The 22,731-nt window shown below is 41.0% G+C and overlaps 2 protein-coding genes across 2 annotated transcripts in view; both read right to left on the bottom strand.

The window, feature by feature from the left end:
• Positions 1–15,305, bottom strand: part of prkci (protein kinase C, iota) — a 38,584-nt gene extending 23,279 nt beyond the window's left edge. The window contains exon 1 of the mRNA XM_015956365.3: positions 15,017–15,305. Within this exon, the coding sequence (XP_015811851.1) occupies positions 15,017–15,099 (83 nt within the window). The 5' untranslated portion in view covers positions 15,100–15,305. The remainder of the gene's footprint in view (positions 1–15,016) is intronic.
• Positions 15,306–17,913: 2,608 nt separating this feature from the next.
• On the bottom strand, positions 17,914–21,771 carry dapk3 (death-associated protein kinase 3). The gene is made up of 9 exons (XM_015956367.3): positions 21,655–21,771; positions 20,770–20,875; positions 19,800–20,160; positions 19,478–19,607; positions 19,293–19,341; positions 19,158–19,184; positions 18,924–19,076; positions 18,757–18,802; positions 17,914–18,649 (listed from the first exon to the last, which is right to left on the bottom strand). The coding sequence occupies exons 2-9, from the start codon at positions 20,829–20,831 to the stop codon at positions 18,113–18,115; spliced, it is 1,365 nt and encodes a 454-aa protein (XP_015811853.1). The 5' UTR covers positions 20,832–20,875; positions 21,655–21,771; the 3' UTR covers positions 17,914–18,112.
• Between the last annotated feature and the right edge of the window lie 960 nt (positions 21,772–22,731).

Here is a 22,731-nt window from a genome sequence, read left to right as displayed (position 1 = left end):
TATTTAGAGTTAGTCTTTACCAGAAACCACATTATAAATCCTTTATCTTTGCTTGGATTGTGATAACACTCCCATCCTGTCCTCCAGTAACCCAGTGAGAGCCGGTGTGCAATTGGTGGATGTAGCTGAATGACTTTGTGAATCTTTGCTCGAGTCTTTTAAAAGGTAAATAGAACACCAAGGAACACTTCACATATTCAAACAAAGCCATGCCTTTAAGCGCTGATGCAGATGAAAGTCTTTTGTCAAAGAGCAACTTCTTCTGAAAGAGCTGACTGAACTGCACTGTCAAATCAGTGGAATCTTCTATTTAGGGGCAAACAGCATCAAGTCTGGCACCAAAACAGATTTTAAAATCCTGCATCTATACCATCCACGTAACAGAGGTGGGTGGCAGCAGTTGAAATTATCTACTTGTCTGAGCTTGCCGAGAAGGAAATGTGATAACAGAAATGCTTTTTAGATTCTGGCTCAAAACATTATTCCTGCAGTAATGAGGGAAGTTATTATCTTCAAAAGGATTTTACTTTTATCTATAGTTATCATTTCTTCCTGTCACTGCATGCAAATGTTTGTCTTACAGAAGAAATGCCACAAAAAGCAATTTAGATTTTTCTATAAAACAACATACTTGTAATCTGACTCAGGTTGCATAAATAGCATCTTGTAAAGCTAGCATCACATAGCATTTCTGCTCGTGTTTTTATTCAACTGTTCAAATCAAAAGGTTTAATAATTTTACTTAAAGAAGTGGGTGACTCGTTTAATCAATACATTTGCAGTGGTCTCTAGTAGGAATTAATGCCTTGTAAGTTGTTCTCAGGGGGGAACAAAAATACTGGTGCATCATTTCTCAGATTTACCCACATCACAGCTGAGCTTCCGATGGCAGGATTTGCAGTCTTATTTTCTGATATTTGGACATCATGCTCAGATTGGATAACAACAAAGTGACTCTACCAACGTGGATGTTCACAATAACACAAACCTGGAAGACCTGGTGGTGGTAGTGGTGTTGCTAATGCTAACAGTTAGCTTAAACTATCAGACGTCCATCGCTGATTACCAGCCAGTAAATCAACAGCACCCTTCCTTGTCATGAGTAAAGGTCGGTGAGTCCATGAACACTAATTCACAGTAGGGGTGCTCGATTATGGCAAAAATGATCATCATGATTACTTTGACCGAAATTGAGATCTTGATTATTTTAAACGCTTTTTAGATTATTGTTGATTTTATTTATTCGGTCATAAAATTGCACAGAGCACAATCTGGACAAAAACAAATAAGAAAAGGAAACAAGATAATCACAAAAAACAACTTATGATTCCTAGTATAAAGAGGCCAATACACTTGCTCATAGTTTGTGACCCAAAGGGTTTAGGCTGAAGTTTAGCTTATTTAAGCCTACCCAATACAGACCCAAACATCTAGCCAATATCTTGCAAATACTGACAGCAAGAATTATACAGTGCATTTATAATATAATATAAACATATATGTTTTAGTGACATTCACAAAATGTTGCATAATAATTATTTAGTCCTCTCCAGCAGTGCTGTAGGGAAGTGTACAGCAGCAGCAGGGTGTCACTCAGAGAGATGAATTATTATTTATCAGCGTGAGGAACTTTTTTTTATATCTATTTCTAAGTTATTTATTTACAAGCCTCATCAGTTAATGTAAAAATTGTCAGTCAGCGATCGGAGGTGTGCTGCACCCCCCCCCCCCCCCAACCTGATCTCACAGCAATCAGGGGCCAACTGAGTGTGCAGTAGAGCTGAAACGATTCCTCGAGTACCTCGAATAATTCGAGTACAAAAAATCCTCGAGTCAAATTCTCTGCCTCGAGGATTCGTTTAATTCATATTTAATTAATTCATGGCTTTGCAAACGCACGGGGTCAGGTTTCACCCGGACCGAAATAAGTGACGCACATGCCCACTGGACTGAATGCACACGCGAGTAGCGAATATAACTTAACTTTCTCTTAAGCCATGGCGGACAACTTGTACCCCGGTGGAGTGAGAAAAAGACAGAAAATGTCAAAGGTGTGGGACCATTTTTCACGTCGTAAGGCGGAAAACGTAGTCCAGTATAAATACAGTAAAATGGATTTAGCCTACCACAACACCACATCCTCCGTGCTGCAGCACCTGACCAGGAAACATCCACATGTAAATGTCACTTCTGCATGCGGACTCGGAGCCTCTACAAGATAATGCTTTTTAGCCTGTTTTTCTATATATTCTGCGGACACTGTGCGACTTTTTCGTTTGTAGCGCTCAGTTTCAGCTCACACCGTACATCTGGTAGCAACACGTCGGACTTAAAATGTGCTAAAAAACAGCAGTTTTTACACAACACGTCGGACTTTTTATTGTGTTGTTATTGACGTCTGTTGTCCCTCGGGGTTTCTGCAGGAGGACACGGGTATTTATGAGTGGCGGAGGAAAACGAAAGAAAGTAAATAAATGTTTTGTGATCAGTATAATTTGACAAAACCACAGCAAACATGCTTTCTCGACAATCCTTGTTAGTGTGAGAAAAAAAAGTGTAGAAATTAAAACGGACGTGTGTTAATAGGGAAACAGCCGGCGAGCTGTTTGCGCCGTGAGCGGTCCTGGTTCTGTTTGGGCCGCAGCCGCTCGTAGCGTTATCCTCCTAGTTTTTGTCTGGTTTGCAGGCTAGTAGATTCTCGCACGAGGAGAGAATCGGCTCAGTTTGTTTACTTATTTTTTGCACAGGCATTTGTTTACTGTGAAGTAAAGTTGAAGTGCTGAAGTTATGCAAACTAATTTTGAATAAAACTTGAAGAATAACTGGCAATTGCTTTCTCATTTCAAGAGGTCTTTCATAATTATAACATGCTATTTGATATCAAATCAAATCACTTTTATTGTCACGTCACATGTGCAGGTACACTGGTACAGTACATGCGAGTGAAATTCTTGTGTGCGAGCTTCACAGCAACAGAGTTGTGCAAAAATACAGTAATGTAAAAACAATTAAAATATAAAAATGGCTAATCTAAGTATACAAATGAATAAAGTAAACAATAAGATAAGAGATATAAAATGTACAGAGGTTGGTATGTGCAAAACAGTGGCATTAATGTACAGTATGGAGCGTGTAATGTTGGAACTTGGTGGAGCTCGCGACGAGGCAGCCATACTCGGCGCCATCTTGGCTCATCAATATATGATATAATGGTTTACAAACACAAAAGAGTAATTTATTAGAGTACTCGATTAATCGAAAAAAAGATTCGATAGAGTACTCGATTACAAAAATATTCGATAGCTGCAGCCCTAGTGTGCAGCACTCTACATGCGCACATTAAGCTGTTTTTTGTGGCTCAGGAGCCTGTGGGTACACCGAGTGTGTTTACATGCAGCCAGTAACCCTTTTAAAACCTGAATATTCACAATAACCCGGTTCCGCACGGCCATGTAAACACGCCAAAAACCCGGATATGCCCGGTTACTACACCTGGGGTAACCCTTTTCTAACCCGAATGTTTGGTCGTGTAAACGCATATCAGGATATCCCCATCAAAGCGTGTGTTCTGCGCATGCTCGGTTCACAAGGAATCTTGGTCTTTTGAGTAGCGAGACGTCTTGTATGAGCCAGAACACCGGAAGTAAACAACAAGTTGGGAGCAACATGGCGAGTCGCGGCACAGCACCACACTTTTGGAGTGACGAGGAAACTAAAGTGCAAACAAATGCGGTCGCTATCTCTTCCGAACTGGGAAACATGTTGTTGTTTCCACGGATACCGGAACAAGAAGAACCGGAAATGACACATATTGCGTCTAGACGTAGTCCATACGTCCTGACGCTACCCCAACGCCCGCATTTAAATCGGGTTATGCAAGTTAGGGGTAACTCTTTCTATTTATGCTTGTAAACGGGTTATACTGATCAACTCAGAAACCCGAATACCGACCTTAACCCGGATATTGGCTGCATGTAAATGTAGTCATTCACTCCAGCTAATCCAATAGGGAGACGGTTCTGAGAGCAGTTTCTTTCGCGACCGACAAATCACTACATCTACCCTTCCTAATGTCCTTCCGGACGGTCCGGTGCGCAGGCTCAGTGTTTTGCTAACCTAAAGGAACAACATGTTCTCACACCCTAAGCATCAAAAAATAATGCGGTGTGACCAAGCGTCAAAATATGACGCGTAGGGTGCCCCAGCTCGTCGGGAGAGGACGCGCTGTGCCAGAGCGTCAGTATCCGACGTCCGCGGTGAGACGGACATTTGACCGATTTGGGACCTTTACCCTCTTGCTATTCAACCCTCCCCTCATCCCCATCCTAACCTTAACCAGCTTGCGCATGCAAAGCTTTGTTTCATGTTCCGTCACTCCTCTCAAACACGCTTAATTGAAAATTTACACAGACATACTGGGTTAAGGTTAGGATGGGGTGAGGGGAAGGTTAAATCGCTAGAGGTTAGAGGTGAAATGTCGGTTAAACGTCCGTCTCACCACGGGTGTCGGATACGGATGCTGTGGGACAGCGCGTGTCCCTGCGCGACCTCTCCCAACGCGCTGGGGCACCCTGCGCGTCATATTTTGACGCTTGGTCACACCGCATTATTTTTCGACGCTTAGGGTGTGAGAACGTGTTGAAAGAAAATGTCGACGATGGTTATTCAGAAAGTGGCTAAGGGTTACCAGAAATTATTCTAGGTTGTTTTCTAGGTACTTTAAGGATTTAAAAAGGCAAGAAGGGAGTCTGAAAAGCTGTTAGAAATAGTGACAAAGTCGCTAAGTTAACAGCACTGTGGGAGGAGCGTTTCATTTATAACTCGAAGCAACGGAAGTGGGAGGAGCAAATGATCGGCTCATTTTGTTTCTATAATCGTTCAAAACTCAGATCGTAATTCACAGTATGATGTAGATATTCGAGGTGGGGAAAATGATCGATTCTAAGATGCATCGCGATTCAGCCGTGCATGAGTCTGCATCGATGCAGCAACGTGACATAATGAGATTTTCTCCCTATGTCTATGTCGGGGGTCGGCAACCTGCGGCTCTGGAGCCGCATGCGGCTCTTCCATCCATCTGATGCGGCTCTCTGTGCTTGTAAAATAATGAATGGATATTTAAATAAAATGCTTTATATTTTACTGCATTAATTTTACATCTGTATGCCAATTCTAAATGTAAAGATTGTCTGCGTAAACCTGAACAGGTCCAACCCGGTCTAACCCCGGCTTTCCACGGGAGCCGTCAGCAGCACGTTACTGCAGCAGCACGTCATAGCTGCTGATAGGAACCGCTGTGGTCAACAGAACCTTTTCCACTGGAGCCGTCGGCAGCCGTCAGCAGCGCGAGTCGGCCGCGTCTCAGGAGCAGCATGTTGCGGCCTTTACGCGCCGGTTCTATTTTCTACGCGCGACGCCTCTGAAACGGGTCAAGTTCGACATTTTTGGGGAAGGAAAGACAGGAAATCGGACGCGGAAATGGAGAGAAGCTACCGAGATTTTCAGAATAAAGAACGTACTGCCTTCCGGTTGCTTTACTTTTAAAAAAGGTTACTAACTGTGCATCCCCGTGAGAAGTTATCATCTAGCTAGCGGTCTCCTTTGTTTTTCAGGTCTGTATTGGCGATTATAAAACAGACAGAACATAAAACACAAACCATGTTGTAATTTTCTCCTGCTTGTTGTTGTTAGGGCTGGGGGTAAACGATTATTTTTAAAACGATTATTCTGACGATTATTTTATCGAATAGTCAACTATTCTAATGACTATTTAGACAATTAATCTAATGATTATTTTTCTATTGCACAGTCAATAAAAACCAAAAAATCTCTAATAATTTCCTCAAAAAAATTGATAAATTTTTACTGTAAGAGAATAAACACTACAGGCCTTCCATTTTGTATAACACTGCTTTTATTGTGTTGCGGTTGGTTATATTCTGGTGACATGTAGAACTTGGGAGTGCTGGCTGCTGCCTGACAGGTGGTTGGAGACGGAGTGTCTCCATGCTGCTTTGTTTTGGTCACTTATGTGCGTGAGGCGAGTGGTGTTACGACCCTTCCTGGGGAGTTTGGCTTGTGTGCAAAAAAGAAGGGATAATAACGGGATTTAAAAGTTAAAATGATGATCAGGTTTATTTACAACTACAAAAAAACATAAATCTTTCTATCCACAGGTCGGGAATATTAAAACTAATTCTGCCTGTGGGGAATTAAAACAAAAGTATAAATAAGTAGGGATGTCCCACTGGACAAAGATTACAGGGTTCTGGACCAAAATACGAATCTCCAAAGGTTCAAACTCTAAACTGGGCGGTTAAACCAAACTCAAGGTGATATTTTAAACTAAACCAAAAACCCACAACACTGTAAATGTAATAAAAGGGAGATCTACACCACAAAAAAGATGAACTATAAACCAAAACGTAACAGCTTGTCCAAACGCAAGAAGCTGTTAGCGGAAATGCTAACAGTAGCTTTACCAATGTTAAGTTCAAGTTACCAAGTTTGAATAAACCAAAAACACCCAGCAGCAAACAGACCAGCATGGAGGAGAGACTGCTACCACAAAAACGGCTCTCCTAATGTCTGAAAGAAGCTCCTTTATGAAGGGAGAAACGCTCCCGATGGTTTTCTACATCTGCGGTAGAGACAGAGCAGCGCATCTGACCCCGGAAGCTGTTGTCCGTTGCCGGGAGACGAAGGCGGGCAAAACAGGAAAGGAATCTAGTAGCGGACGGACATTGTTCCGGGTCTTCGGTATTTGGTGGAGATGTTAGTGAAGGCGGAGAAGAGGGCGAACTAGAGGAAAAACAGGCAGATTCCTCCTTTATTTACAAACTCCTGGGGATGCAACAAGTGGGCGTGGTCCGTCGACTACCGGATCTGACGTCGACAAATTTTTAGAATCGAGCCGTCGACATCATCGAGGCTTCGCTACAGCCCTAGTTGTTGTGTTTACTGACGAAGTGCTCGTGTGACTTCGTGCCCTGTCGGTGACAGCTGCTCCCCTGCTGCTTCGCGTCTCGTGGGAAGGGCCAAGCAGCAGCTTACGCGAGCAAGACATGCTGCTGCAGTAACGTGCTGCTGACGGCTCCCGTGGAAACCCGGGGTTACTGTGAGACCGGGTTGACGCGTCACGCTTGTGCGTAATCATATGCGCTGTCTGAGCTGACGAGGACGTGAGATTCTGGGCTTCTCCTCAGACGGCTCTTGGATGTGTCGCCACATTGGAGACAGGAACAAGCGCTATTCAGCCAAAGTTTCATAATCAGGGAACATTTTCTAAGCGACAAGTCTCGCTTCAGTCGGAGGAATCTTCCCACATGCGCTCTGGTTCTGCGACGTGCTCCAAGCCCCCCTCCACATCTTCAGCTCGCTGTGTACCTTATGTAGTACACGCTGACAGTGAGCTGCGCTGAGCAGTGTCCAGCTTAGATGTTCAGATGGGAATCTTTTCTTGAGTGATTTAGCTACATCTGCGATGTGCGTAACGAATAAAAATGTCAGTTCGTCTGCATGCTTCGGGGTAATTCTTTCTATTCTTTCTCCGTCAAAATAAACTGTGAAATACGGGAACTGTCCGGTCAACACAAGCCCTGCTTTTAACTGTTCTGTTTTCTTGTGAAAATTGTTGCAAAGAGATATAATTTAACTTGATTAACACCAGAGCCAGGCGCACTGCGCCGTTATCTCCGTCACTGTAAATGAGGGAAAAACAAAATGATCGGATCCTTTTCTGACCTTCCCCACCTACAAAGTTTAATTACAACAATCAAACGTGACAGAGCCTGGATTTGTATTCTGAACAGTCTAAACATGTTTTAAATGGGGGGGGGGGGGGGGGGCGCACAGGAATTAAGTGCTCGCCCCGCAATCGGAAGGGTGCAGGTTCGAGCCCCGCTCAGTCTGTCGCTGCCGTTGTGTCCTTGGGCAAGACACTTAACCCACGTTGCCTGCTGGTGGTGGTCGGAGGGAGCGGTGGCGCCAGTGCTCGACAGCCTCGCCTCTGTCAGTGTGCCCCAGGGCAGCTGTGGCTACATTGTAGCTCATCCCCACCAGTGTGTGAATGTGTGTGTGAATGGGTGAATGACTGATTGTGTTGTAAAGCGCCTTGGGGGGTTCCAGGACTCTAGAAGGCGCTATATCAAATACAGGCCATTTACCATTTTAAAAAGAAACGTATGACAAAAGTGGCACCTGCTCAGTAAAACCACCAACAGGGTGAAAAATATCAAAATATTGTAGGCAGAGATGGGCTACAACTTCTGGATCCATTTTATATAAATCGTTTTATTGATTATCGTCTTATGAAAGATAAATTTGACGAACACGAGCGACCGGTACCGGCTGCTGTCACCTGTTGTGAGCAGCGCTCTGCTGTCTGAGGGTAGGCCCCGCCCACAACGCCGCGGCTGCTGTGGCTCCCAGTGTTTTCTTTACTGTGGGAAACGGGTAATAATGGCTCTTTGATGGGAACAGGTTGCCGACCCCTGGTCTATGTCTATGTGAAGACAATAAAGTTTTGAGGTTTTACAATTACTTCTGGGGGCAGAGTTGCAATGACATGCGCACTGCGTTGCCCTAGAGCCAATTTAAAACAGAAAAGGCGGACAGGGATGCAGGGCCAACATTACCAGTAATCAAAGATGTACCCGTTACAATTAAATCGGATGTCTGGGCTAATTACGGTTTTGGGATCCTGGATGTGAAAGAATCACTTAACACAGTATTTGTTTACTATTTTTAAGTTCAGTAATATTCCATCTTAAAGCTGCTCTACCGAAAACATTATTTCTTATATTATTTAAGTAATTATAGGCAGCACACACTGCTCACTATAGTGAATAGATGAATGTTCTGTTTTTCAGGGATTTCGAAATCAAAAAGAAATTGAAAACTATTCTACTGCTTTTATTAAGTAATGAAAATTTTTGTGTGAAGAATCGTGATGCATTTCAGACTCAAATCGAATCTTTAGGCGAATAATCGGAATCAGATCGAATCGTGAGGCAGGTAGAGATGCACACCACTAGTAGATATGTGAGGATTTTCAAATTCTAGAGTTTTGCAGTCTAGTTTCTATCAGAAGCTAATGCAAGAGATAGGTGTAGGAGACCATTTTCATTTTCAGCCTGCATGAAAAAGTGTGACTGATTATAATCTGAAAAAACATTTTTAAATAGTTGTTCAGACAACCATACCTTTATGCTGCAAAAAAGAGTGTCTGATCCTTGACCTTTGCAAGGGATGTACAAGGTTTGCCTTAGAAATCCTGTCCATTCTGAGTTTTTTTTTTTGGGGGGGGGTTGCTATCAGTCCTTTTCCGTAAGAGCAGGGGGGTGGGTGGCAAATAAAGCGCTGGGGGAAACCCTGGAGGCACATAGTTTGCCAATAATTTCATAACTGTGTAACATCCAGCATTTAGGTCCTGTTTGACCATTCAACATCTGGTCAAAAAGGAGACACGAGACTGCATGTGTTCCCTTTAAATCAGCCTGCCTTCCTCACACCAGCTGGAGCTCAGAGCCTGCAGCTCTGACAGAGATAACGAAATCATAACATTGACATCCTGTTCTTTCCAAGGTCCCTCACAGAGCACCTCTTTTATCTAACCCCTTCTTTCCACCGGAGCTGTCAGCAGCACGTTACTGCAGCAGCACGTCTTGCTCGCGTAAGCTGCTGCTTGGCCCTTCCCATGAGACGCGAAGCAGCAGGGGAGCAACTGTCACCGACCGAGCACGAAGTCACACGAGTGACTTCGTCAGTAAACACAACAACAAGCAGGAGAAAATTACAACATGGCTCCAAAAGGTTTGTGTTTTATGTTCTGTCCGTTTTATAATCGCCAATACGGACCTGAAAAACAAAGGAGACCGCTAGCTAGGTGATAACTTCTCACGGGGCTGCACAGTTAGTAACTTTTTTTTTAAAGTAAAGCAACCGGAAGGCAGTACGTTTCTTTATTCTGAAAATCTCGGGCGCTTCGCTCAGTTTCTGCGTCCGATTTCCTGTCTTTCCTTTCCCAAAAATGTCGAACTTGACCCGTTTCAGAGGTGTTGTGCGTGGAAAATAGAACCGGCTGCTCCTGAGACGCGGCCGACTCGCGCTGCTGACGGCTCCGGTGGAAAAGGTTCTGTTGACCACAGCGGTTCCTATCAGCAGCTATGACGTGCTGCTGCAGTAACGTGCTGCTGACGGCTCCGGTGGAAAGAAGGGGTAAGTTTCCTTGCTCACAGAAGAACAGAAGAATGGTTTTTAAAATTAAATATGAACTTCTAGAATTTACAAGCTAGATAAGCATTAAACATTTGTTTATTGCTACTTCTAATAATTATAAAATAATGAGATGTTCATAAATCTGTGCTGAATGATATAAGTTTCAGCATGTTTACTTGACAAGGTCATAACATTTGCACTCACACAAGAACAAAGTAAGGTTAAGTTAAATCCATGACACATTATTAGCCTTTGTCCCAGATCAGAACCTCTGGATCAAAGAAGGCGTGTTTCTGAGATTCTTGGTAATATCCTCAAACTTGTCAACCTCTGGTTGGCTACACAATCATAACATGAGAACATTAAAACCAGATCATGCTGGTGATCCTTCAGTTCTAGAGAAGCTTCAGGCCAGCCACCTGAAGCAAAAACCTCTTTAGCCCACCATAGCTTTTGACACGTCGCCAAAAACTGTTTGCATCTGTGAAGCTGATAAAACAAAATAGTTCCTGCAGAACAAGCTGATTTGTTCAACTCCTTGAGAGTTATTCCTGAGAAGCAAACTAGTTCCAACTGTCGTTACCTGGAAATGACTCTGGACTGACTCTGGTCGTACTGCAGTTAATCTACGGACTTCGGTACCTGGGGGGCCTCTGACCCCCCCGACATCTTGGATCCGAAAAGGGCGTCTCCACTTGCAGTGAGATTGCGTCTGGATGTGGTTTTGATAACAATCAACCTCATAGCTCAACGCAAACCAAATTCTTTTACATCCTGAACTCACCTCTCCTAGATACGGACGTTCTGACTAACATCTCATTCACACATAGGTTTCATACATCACAACAAGTTCCATCCATCACAGTAAATGCTTAGTGAACTTGTCATGTTTCAATTGTTTGAAAATAAATTCTTACTTTTATAAACCTGACTGTTTTCTGAATCAAAACGAAGTGTGTACAATCCCCTAATAAATAAAGAATCCTAGAATCTTCTGATTAAACACAATAAGAGACCAAGCAGGGTGATATTCTATATTTAGATAGAGTATCACAGCTTATTGGTCACAAGTAGAGTTAATATATATATTGAGCTCCTAAAGTACTCAATTTACCTAACGCTACAACTGGGTAAAATTGTTTTGCCCGGTTATAAGCTTAAAGGTGTGGCTGACAGAAAAAAACATCATCATTCCATTTGTAATAATAAACACGTTTTCATATTACAAAGAAATACTTTTTGCACAACTGTAAATTTGATATTAAGTATTGTAGCGTCCAGCAATGGTCAGTTTAGGCACCGTTTGACCTTCCATCGTCTATTCAACATCTGGTCAGAAAGGAGACACAACACTGCTTGTGTTCCCTTTAAAAGTTCTGCCTTCACACCAGCTGGGATTCAGACTCTGTTAGTCTGAAAGATAAACAATAACTTTCTTTCCCCAAGGTCCCATCCGTCTGCCTCCAGAGGAAAGAAGAACTCCAGTTTGAATCAGTTGCTAAATTCAAGATTGACTTGATAAATCAATATTGACTCCATCTATGACTTATAATCTAGATAATCATTAAATAAACATTTTTTATTACTACTTATGATAATTATAGTATAATGAAATGCTCTATTAATCTGTGCACACTGAATGGATGTGATATTATGTTTGTCTAATAGAATCTGCAATGTATTCACCATGTTTTGACGACAAGGTCCTCACACCTGCTCCACACAATAACGAGCAAGTTAAATCCATGACACATAATTAACCTTTTACCCAGATCAGAGCCTCCAGATCAAAGAAGGCGTGTTTCTGAGACTCTTGATAATATCCTCAACTTGTCAACTTTTGGTTGGCTACACAATCATAACATCATAACATTAAAACCAGATTTATGCTGGTGATTCTTTAGTTCTAGAGAATCGCTCAGACAGGCTATCTGTAGCAAAACCTCTTTAACCATCAAAGATTTTGACACGTCGTCAAAACCTTTTTGCACCTGCAAAGCTGATGAGCAAACAGTTCCTGCAGAATAAGCCAATATTGTGTAGACTCCTTCAGAGTCCCAGATGCTCGGTTCCAGCCCTCTGTCGTGACCCGAGACATCTCTGGACTGAAAGGATCGGTACCACGGTATTCTACAGCCCTCCGGTGCCAGCGGTCATCCAACCTCTATGACTTTCAGATCCACCAAGAGGGTCTCTGAATACGGGTAATGTAGACACACAGATAGTGTCTGATGTGGGTTTGTGATAACAATCAACCTCATAGTTTAACACAGACCAAATTCTTTTACATCCAGAACTCAGCTCTCTGAGATACGGAAGTTCTGACCAACATCGCATCCACACATAGGTTCCAGACATCACCTTTAGCTCCATCCACTCACAGTACATAATAGTTAACCAATTTGTCATGTTTTAAATTGTTTGTAAAATAAATACTTACTTTTATAAACTTGACTCTTTCTTGAAGTAACACGAAGTGTGGTTGATCACTGAAAAAGCAAAGAACCTAGATCTTCTGAATTAAATCCTAGAATCTTCTGAATAATTACAATAAAGACCTCGCAGGTTAATATTTTATATTCATATAGAATATTACATATTCGTGGTCATAACAGATAAAATCATCAATTTGCCTCCGCTACTGTATTTAAATGAACTAGAGTTCTCCCCAGAATAGTCAGATGGTGATTAGAATCAGCAAATATTCATCCTATAAGCAAATCGATAATTGACCAATCCTTAACTTAAAATAAATAAATAAAAATAAAAATCAAGGGTTTTTTTTTTTTGCTGGAGCTTTTTCTTTTTTTTCCTGAAGAGAAGCATTAAAATACAATTTAAAATTTGCCAAAATATGTATCATCAAGTCAGAGCCATGCAAAAAGTTAGTGCATCTCTAGAATAAACCCAACATCTTGCTTTTTAACACCAATAATCTGTGAATCTGCATCCACTATCAGCATGCTAGTGTCTGTTCATCTTTAGATCCTCACACTGAATAAAAATGAGCCAGTAACAGACTGGGACTGCTACAAGATGACACCAGTCTGCACGTGCTGGCCCACCCAATCTGACTGGAGGCATGCAAAGTAGAATGAAAGGACACCACACAGAAAATCTATGGGATAAAGCAAGTCACTGAAAGACTCACAAAGCTAAATGTTTTTGCAGGAATAAAATAACTCAATAATTGGAATAAACATAAGAAAAGATTAGTTGCTGCTGTAATATTTGAAACAAAACATGCATATTATCAGTTCCTGATGGTAAAGTAGAAGGTTTATCTTACACAAACACCAAGCAAATTTAATTTGCAGTCTCTGTGGCTGAGTTTAGAAAATGTTAGTGTCAAGGGTCCAGACCTGATAAAGCACTGACCTTTGACCTCTGTAGGTTTGATCTGACATCAAACACCACCCCTCTTAAAGCAAATGTAAAACACAAACACCCAAATGGAATGAATTTCAGATTGAAGCAACATTTTGTAACAGGTGTTTGATGCATCTCAAAAGCAAAATATTAAAACCTTTTTTTTACGGTGTTCAGCTCTGGGTACATAGTTGAGATTGTTCAATGGCAAAGTCAGAAATACTTTGGATGCTTTGCGAGATGACTCCAAATGACAGCCATCACATGACAGAGTTCCTGAGGTGTGTCCCACCATCAGTAAAAAATACAACAGGTCGGGCGGATGTGACTTGCATGACATGTTTTTCAAGGCTCTAATCACCGTCTCCTGATGAAATAGGAACAAACTGGGGAGAGTGTGTGTAAGGAAATGTATAGTGACCAATCATTACTGTCGCTGTTTTTGGACTGGAAGATAAAAAAGCCACTCTGATTGAGAGGATAATTTAAGACTCATCAAATAAAATAGAACCAAAACATCAGACATCTTAAGACTTTTTTTAGTGTCATTTTAGTACTCCCCTCCCCAAATTATGGTTTACACTGAATTATTCATCAGTTTAGAGCAGTAACTGTAACAATGTAAATAAATGAAATATATGTTCAAAAGAAAATATATGAGCAGCTGCTCCGACACATTTATGGAGGCAAAAATGTAAAATATGTGCTCCTTCCAGGTCTCAAAATATGAATCTAGGTTCCTCCCTTACATACAGTTATTTGTTGATGATAGGTGGGTGGGTGTGTTTTGAACAAACAAGAAAACTAGCTTTTACAAAAACTGAAAAGTTAAAATGCCTACCACTAATCATGAACACATTGTGAAAACTACAATGATACTGCAAATAGTACTAATACTAATACTAGCTGTACCGTATAATATTGCCCCTATATAATGCCTTTTGAACTATTTTTTTTAAATTCGTACATATTTCAGGTCTGTATTCTTGTCACATCTATCATAACAGTTTAAAAAGACGGGGTAGCTTGTAACAAGAGTAAATCAGGCAGACAACAACCAAATGCTTGTCAATCTCAGTTGAAGATAAGTCAACTTAGTTAGCATTGTTAGCTATTTGAGCTACAAGAAAAGATTCAAAGCTTTTAAACTACTATGCAAAAGAAAACACACACTTCGTTTAAGTAATACAAAAATTTTAGATGTCCAGCTGACACATTTATGAAATTCCACAGAGACTACTTTCAGGTTGACAGGACGTCTGGACAGTTTCACCCGATCGCTCAAGTTTACCGAAACCTGCTGATAACCCAACATTAGCTTTCCGTTAGCTCACGATAGCTACCTGATTAGCAACCAAGTCTAAAACTTTCCTTTGAGAGTAAATATAAAAAATATGACAGCATAGTGGAAAACACATTGAGTTATTACCCTTTATAATACGCCTTCACCCGGACTTGGTGGGAATTTTCGCCGGGGTGGGACATGGTGCTGTCCCGCAACGTCGGCATCATCAGCTCCGCTCAGAATCACCGATACCTCTCTGCCCTCTTCAGCTCTGAACGCATTCACCACGCCCTGAAGCACTCTGATTTAATGGTCCGTCGAAAGGGGTACTTAATGAGGCCAGTGGTGATAAAAGTCGAGACGTTGGCCCTCCTCGGTCAAACCAAATCAACATGTAAAGTAGAGGTAAACTTACAGGGTCCGCCAAACAACTCCCTACCGCAAAGGCCTAACGATGGACTGAACCATTGTCGAAAAGATAAGGGGGAGAAACTTAAACGCGCACACTCGTAGAAAACAAAAAGAAAACACATACTTTTCAAAATATCAAGAAAATACGTAGTAGTTAATATTTAAAATCAGCATAACGCCAAAAACACCCCAAAAATTTCAATTTATCCACTCTACTAAAACTGGGACTGAACCAACTCATTTAGCTGTAGTCCAGTGCTGCCTTCACGTTCAAACATTTCAGCTCGGAAATCATCACGCCCCTTTAAGATATGTCTACCTTTCAAGATCTCTGGCTCGGAAGTAACAAGACAACAATGAATAATAACAAAGACAAACTACTTTATATATTATTTTTAAAATAGCCATAAGGGTTATGTTGTAGTGCGTTAAAAATCGGGGAAGTGGTGCATGTACGGGTGTGTGAACATTTGTCTCGTAATACAAATACTAATGTTGAAATATTATTACAATTTTATGTCCTTCTAATACATCAGAAAACATTTGCAGTTACAGACAAAAAACAAAATTTGAGCTGCCAACATAAACAATAAGAAAGACATATAAAAACGTTTGAAGCAATTTAATTTGAGGTTAGCATTACTATTTCACTTTTAATAATAATTTTAAAAAAATCATCAAAAAACGACCATTTCAAATCTGCTACATGTATTTTGCCCTCTGGGGGCACTGGAGTACTACACGTGGTAAATACCAATTATTTTTGTTTTTATTATTACTGTATTACTGTTTTTATTATTGCTGTAATTAAGTCCATTATTCATCATCGGAACTGTTAATTTCTCAGAAGGGTTGCAGGGAGTTTGTGCTTATCTCTAGGAGCCACTGGGGGAAAGGAGAGGAGGGGGACACCCCGCCCGCCAGAGCCATTAAGTTTTTAATCCATAATCAGATGAGTAGCTTAATCTTTAATTCACAATAGCAAGTATGAAAATTAATTAGCAATCTGATTAAAATACATAACATGATTCAAGCAGTGAACGATCAATACTGTAGTAACCATGGCAACGGCTAACTCCATCATCCACCCCACAAATAATCAGACAGTTCAGGTAAATAATTTTTTATTTTGAAACTTCACCATGTGCATTTCATGTCAGTCCACATCAATGTATTATTAAACCATTATCCCTATTAGGTTTAAACACCTAAATAAATTAATAGTGAGAGTAAAGTGGAAGAAAGAATGATATACTCACATATTTCTGCATTCAATTTGCTTTTGATCCATTGACGTGAAAAATTTGGCAATTGTTTTCTCATAATTTGGGAGAGGAACAGAAAACAGGCACGTTTTTCAAGATATTTATCAAGATGAAACAAACTTAAATACATATTTAAAATCATTAAAAGTTTTGACATGAATAGCCTCAACAATGAATGAAAACTGAATTAACTGGTATTAATTTTTTCCTAAGTAATAATTAGAGGTTCTACAATAACTCAGAACAGACACATTTATTGGCTGTTATTAAAAAAATAAATTTGTGATTTGAGAAGGGTAAAGGTGGAATTGTTTTGGTGCAATATTTGGGAAAAGCTCCCAGCTTTCATGTAATCCCGCTGAGTTCATCCTAAATCAAATGGATTTTTAAAATTTCTCATCTGAAACGGTTTCTGTATTTCAGCAAACCACCAGCAGAGGGCAGCATTTATACTCATTTCAGCTTTTTACACATGAACTAGCTTCCAAAAAGAAGCAGAATTCAGCAAATCTTGTAAACTATAAACGATTTTAATGAAAACACCTATGAAGGCACATTAAAGTGAATTTTAAGCAATTCAGTAAGAATTTGCTTCAGTGAAAATTCTTTTTGAAACAGGCCCAGACAGCTTTTCACAATCTTCTCTGAAGTCAGTGAACACATCAAAATTAATTCTGAAACACTGCTTTATTAGAAGTGCAGATGAGTACAGGATACTACAGACTATACATATATAATATATGCTTTTTGTTATATTTACAGGGAATGTAGATGCTAGATGAGAAACTGATGGAATGTATTGCATGTGCAGAGATGAAGCATAAATCCTGCAGTTTATACACTGAAAAGGTTTCCATGCACCATTTGGTTTACATGACTACTGTGCAAAAGCAGCTGCAGTTTAAGACTAAATGTGGCAAAAATGCTGTTAGCTTGATGGCAGGTGATCGCTCAGCGAGGCACCTCAGGCACTGCAAATACTAGTTTATACATTCCCAAATCAGGCAGCTTTACTTTACAGGTCTGTAATCTGATTCAGATTGATTTAATGATAATTTTCGAGAATAATTCCTGGAAGACAATATTTGGCACCAATTTAACATAAAAGAGAACCACTTTTAAATAAATTATAACCTGTAAAACAAAGCGTTACCCTAAAGCTGTGCTGAAAGTCTCAGTCCAGACATCAGGGAGACTTTAAATGTCGACTGAAACCAACAAAAGCATGTAGCTGTATGAATAAATACCCCTGAATCCCTCATAAATCTAGTATTGTACATGTATATTGGGGAACTTTCTTAAATAATGATGCAAACTTGGAAAAAAAGAAAAAAAAGACTAAAAAAGTTCTTAAAATAATAAAGTGGTAAAAAAGATGCATTCCAACTCTCAGATTGCAACAACAGCTGATTTACAGAACATCAAAGGTCTAAAATAATAAATTAATTTATAAAATGTATGGGAATGACTTCAACATTCTATCCTCTTGACCTACAAAGGAAGGAGTGTTTCAGATGAGCAGCAGCACAGCGTTGGAAGATGACAGTGTGTGACATCGTCCTACTCAGGGCATGCTGCCAGAACCGAAACCATCCATCTCCATGGACACGGACTTGATCAGCTCCTCCACCCAGCGAACCTCAGAGGCCACCTGCTCAACCAGGACCTCATAGCGGTTTTCCAGCCGCCCAAACTTGCGCTTGAGGGTGTTGGCGCTCTGCATAGTTTGCCGGGTGTCCTCCTGGCACTTCTTGCGCTGGGATTGCGTGCGCTGCAGCTCCTGGCGAATGTGGCTCAGGTCGGCAGAGATACTCTGGTTCTCCTCCTTGTACCAGCCCTCCTTCTCCTCATATATGGACAGCAGAGCCACTACATCCTCCTGGCAGGAGCGCTGGTTGCGCTCCAGCTCTTTCAGGCCCTCCTCTGCCACTGCTATCTCTTCAAGCACCTGGGAGAAGCGCTCAAAGTTCACGTAGGTGTTGTTGGGAGGCATGCTGGAGTGGGACTTGATGGTGTACTCCTTCAGCCGTGTGGTCTTCAGACGCCGACGCTCCGTCTTGTGGTCTCTGTCCTCCTGCCGAACGTTCCGTCTCTTGATCACCTGGAGGAGAAAAATATATATATAATCTGGAATAAAAAGTGACACCCAACAAGGAAGGCAAAATGTTGAGGAATCCACTTTTCCTAGAAGATAACGAAAATGCTCACCTTAATCCAGGAATGCTCAAGACTCTCATTTATTGTCATTCTCTTCCTGTGAAAGACAATTATCCATCAGTTTGAAAATAAGTAGACCAAGATATTTATTAGATTATAATTCTGATGTTTTCTTTTACAGAATATACGCAAATTTGAGACAGGAGTGTATATTTTACTTTGGATCCTTGACCAGCAGACGGCGTATAAAGTCCTTGGCCAGCTCGCTGGTGTTGCTGAAATACTCCTCATCAAAGTCGTAGTTAACAGCAGAAATATTGGTTAAAGTCTCCTGCTTGGTCTCACCCAGAAATGGCGATGCGCCGCTCAACCTAAGGTGGGACAGAGTTGGATGTAGACCTCGCAAGACCACAGTGACTCAACAGACAGACGTGATGTGATGCGTTACTCACAGAATGTACGTGATCACTCCGATGCTCCTGCAGACAAGAGGAGACAGGTAAAATAAGGAGGGGAAGCATCAGACGGTTTAGTAAAAAAACTTCTGATGAGAAGGGGGGGAAAAAAGGTACAGAATGGCATCTTACCACATGTCTGCCTCCAGGCCAAGTGGCTCGTAGTTGACTATTTCTGGCGCTGTAAAGAACAGAGGAATGAGCGCTTTAATTCAAACCAGATGTGATCTGAGGGGGAAAATCTTCCACTCTACATGGTTTAGCTGAGAGGCCTGCTTGGAAGAACGTCAGCTGAATTTTAGGTTGTGGGTTCTTACCGACAAACTCTGGTGTTCCAAAGATGTTTTTGAACTCGTTTCCAGCTTTGATCTGGTGAGCGATCCCAAAATCGATCAGCTTGATCCTGGGGTTGGGCACATTCTTGTCCAGAAGCATGATGTTCTCAGGCTGAAATATTAAAGCAGAATAAAAGAAAATGATGTGAAAACATTTTTAATTGTTGTTCCAATATCATTAATCAATATTTGTCGCTCTGAGAAACATCATTAAAGTCGTGCTCGTTAGTAGTTCTGATAAAAACGTCTAAACTCTGATTCTGCCAAATATTTTACATCCCCAGCTTCCCTTTAGGCTGCTGACCTTCAGGTCGAAGTGGGCGATGCGTTTGACGTGAAGGTACTGAACTCCGTCCAGGATCTGCTTCAGAAACTGCGTGGCCTCCTCCTCGGTCAGAGACTCCTTCTCAGCCAGGAAGTCAAACAGCTCCCCGCCGGACACCAGCTCCAGGATCAGGATGACGTCCGTCTTGTTTTCGAAGATATCGTGCAGGGTGATGATGTTGCTGTGCTCGATCTCCCGCAGGATGTTGACCTCGCGCTCAATCTCCTCACGGCTCACACCCCGCCGGCTGGACGACAGGCGGCGCTTCTTGATGAATTTGGCTGCATACTCGATACCCGTGCTCTTCTCTTTGCACTTACGGACGATGGCAAACTGCCCACTGCAGAGGGAAAGGATGAGAGAGACGCTGCATCAACAAATTGTGTTAGAATATTTTAGGGTGAGATTTAAACTGCCCAATAAATGAGGAGGTAATCTACCAGAAAATAGATAAGTTTAGATTAATGCAATTTAACAACAGAAAAAAGAAGCACACAGCATTTTACAGTGCAGTCCATTCTCCATCACTTAATATGTGCAGCTTGTCTTGGCAAACTCACAGCGTTCTCATCTTTGGAGACAAAGCCGAGGTGGAAGGACACACTTGGTGGACTTGATGTCACACTTTTGCTGCATTACTGCAGAAGAAAACCAGCTAATACAGAGAGGTGGGTTTAATCTTTAAAAAATGTTGACTCATCTCCAGAACTGTCCAGCACAGCATAAAGGGATGTAGGATTATTTTTATTGTTGCTGGTGCAATGCAAAAATTATTTAGCCCAGTTTGGATGCTGAGCTTTGGGTCAGATGAGGTTGAAACTGAGCATCTTGTGCCTGATCTGCCTTCAGTTCTCAGAATTACACAATTGTTTTTTTCCAAGCACACATTTGAGGAAAAAAAAAAAAGAAGGAATTTAAAGCATCATGATGTTTTTGATGCTGTTCTTACCTGCCCAGCTCCTCCCCCATCTCATAATACAGCTCTACATCCTCCTGCCTGAAGCCAGCCATGGTGCTGACTCGAACAATGATGGGAGAGATGCCTTAAAAACTTCCTACAGCAAAGGAGAAAAGTTAGACGCACGTAAATAATAACATACTGACGATTAAAAATGTGGCACAAACACAATCAATATGACGATTACAGCTGTAAGCTTTCATTACAAAGCATCGGAGTATTGTTCAGTCCAAAAATGGTAAATCACCCCTTATGACCTTGACTTCTTCCCTCCTTATTTGGTTCTAATCAACACAGCTTCAGTGTTTTTTTTTTCTCAGAGACTTTAGGCTGATGTCAGACCTCTGCATACCAGTCCTACTGACATCACCTCCTGTCCCGGTCCAGCTAACTCTGGCTCGATTAAAGGGGCTGGAATTTGTCCACACAGACATGTTTTAAAGTTTGTTTAGAACAACTGCAGATAAGTTGTATAGTGTAAGGGCTTTTGCAAAAGCATAAGCTACAACATCCGGCTGTTGTGTCAGAGAAGCCAGCAACACAGACCTTCCTCACCGACAACTATTAATAAAAACAGCCCGACTAAAGAGCTTTATTACACGCAGCTAGGAGAATAAAGTCGACAAACATCTATTCAATAGTAACATATTTAGAATGATATGAGAAGAACTAAATTAAACCGTGGCCACAGACGACAGCTAGCTGTACTGGTTAACAAGTTAGCGTAAAAAACACCGGCCGGGATGTCTTTGTTTTCACCACACCTCCGTATCCTGATACTTTAGCATAAATACGTTTATTGTTAGATACTAAAAGTACATTTTTATAATACACAGTTAACCCTAAGAATCTGAAGTCAACAAAATAGTTACTCACGGTATGGATGGCTACCAGCGCTGCATTCCTTATCCTGGGAACTGGGCGAGCGGATCTTTGGTCTGAGCAGTTTCAGTTTAGCCACAGCCAAACAACACGCTTCCGGTTTGTTGTGTCAAAATAAGTATTTAAAACCTGAAATAAATGTGGTATTTTAAAAATAAATTTTGTAAGAATTTTGTTTTATTCAGTTTATTCTGGTCTGTATGTTTTGTTTGGAAAATTGGAAAGTATATAATAGATTTGGTGTATTTAAATGCTTTTAAACTTTATTGTGAAATCTAGCATAACTTATTTTCCGGTGCTGACGTTTAACTTGACAAAGGTAAACATCCAACAGGACAGAAGGAAGGCCATATGGAATGACATCAGGCTGAGAGAATTGACTGAATTACGTCTGAAAAACAAGATTGAGCACGCAACTGCAATGATTAAGGCTCCTAATGAGGAACAGTGGAAAGAAAAAAAACCTTGGTTCACATGGCAGAAAGTTTCATGTAGAAAATGTTGGTTTATTTTTATATAATGGCTGGGAAATGAACAATCATCCATACACGAACGTTTACAAAATATTGGTTACGAGCATACGAGCCAAGCTAATTAGAGCCAAGGAGTCTGTCAGGAGCGCGCACTGGAAGGTCACTGGACAGGTAGCGCGGATCCAGTGGACTGCGCCTTGATTCCAACTAGTTAAACGTAGAATTAGGTTTTTCCAAAATATTGTGTCTTTACATAATCATTCAGTCTGTGACAACAGAAGGTGCTACTTTTTTTGTTTGCATTTATTATTACGACATTGCTGGATAAATGTCACCCTCTTGTGGGGATTTAGTGAGCTTAGACAAGACGTCTTTTTAAAAATGCCTATTTTTCTAATTATGGGGTTTAATTTTTTCACCTATTAGGTAAGTCTTAGCTTTGGCTCTAAATGTTTAGGAGGGGTTGATTTTAAAATCTGTTGAAAATCCATCCAAAAATGGATGAATGAATGTATGATTTTCAAATCAATTGTAGCTTTCAGTGAGAGCTATCTGAAGAAGGCAAAAGGAAAAGAAAACGGTTTCTCTTCCTTGACTT

The sequence above is a fragment of the Nothobranchius furzeri genome, chromosome 11, assembly GCF_043380555.1.
Source record: "Nothobranchius furzeri strain GRZ-AD chromosome 11, NfurGRZ-RIMD1, whole genome shotgun sequence".
Classification (NCBI taxonomy): domain Eukaryota; kingdom Metazoa; phylum Chordata; class Actinopteri; order Cyprinodontiformes; family Nothobranchiidae; genus Nothobranchius; species Nothobranchius furzeri.
This window is presented reverse-complemented; position numbering and strand designations above follow the sequence as displayed.

Coding starts and splice junctions, on each gene's coding strand:
- dapk3 (XM_015956367.3), bottom strand. CDS start 20,831: ATGGCTGGCTTCAGGCAGGAGGATGTAGAGCTGTATTATGAGATGGGG. Junction 20,161..20,769: donor ATGGGGGAGGAGCTGGGCAG/GTAAGAACAGCA, acceptor TTCCCTCTGCAG/TGGGCAGTTTGCCATCGTCC. Junction 19,185..19,292: donor GGCCTGGAGGCAGACATGTG/GTAAGATGCCAT, acceptor TCTTGTCTGCAG/GAGCATCGGAGTGATCACGT.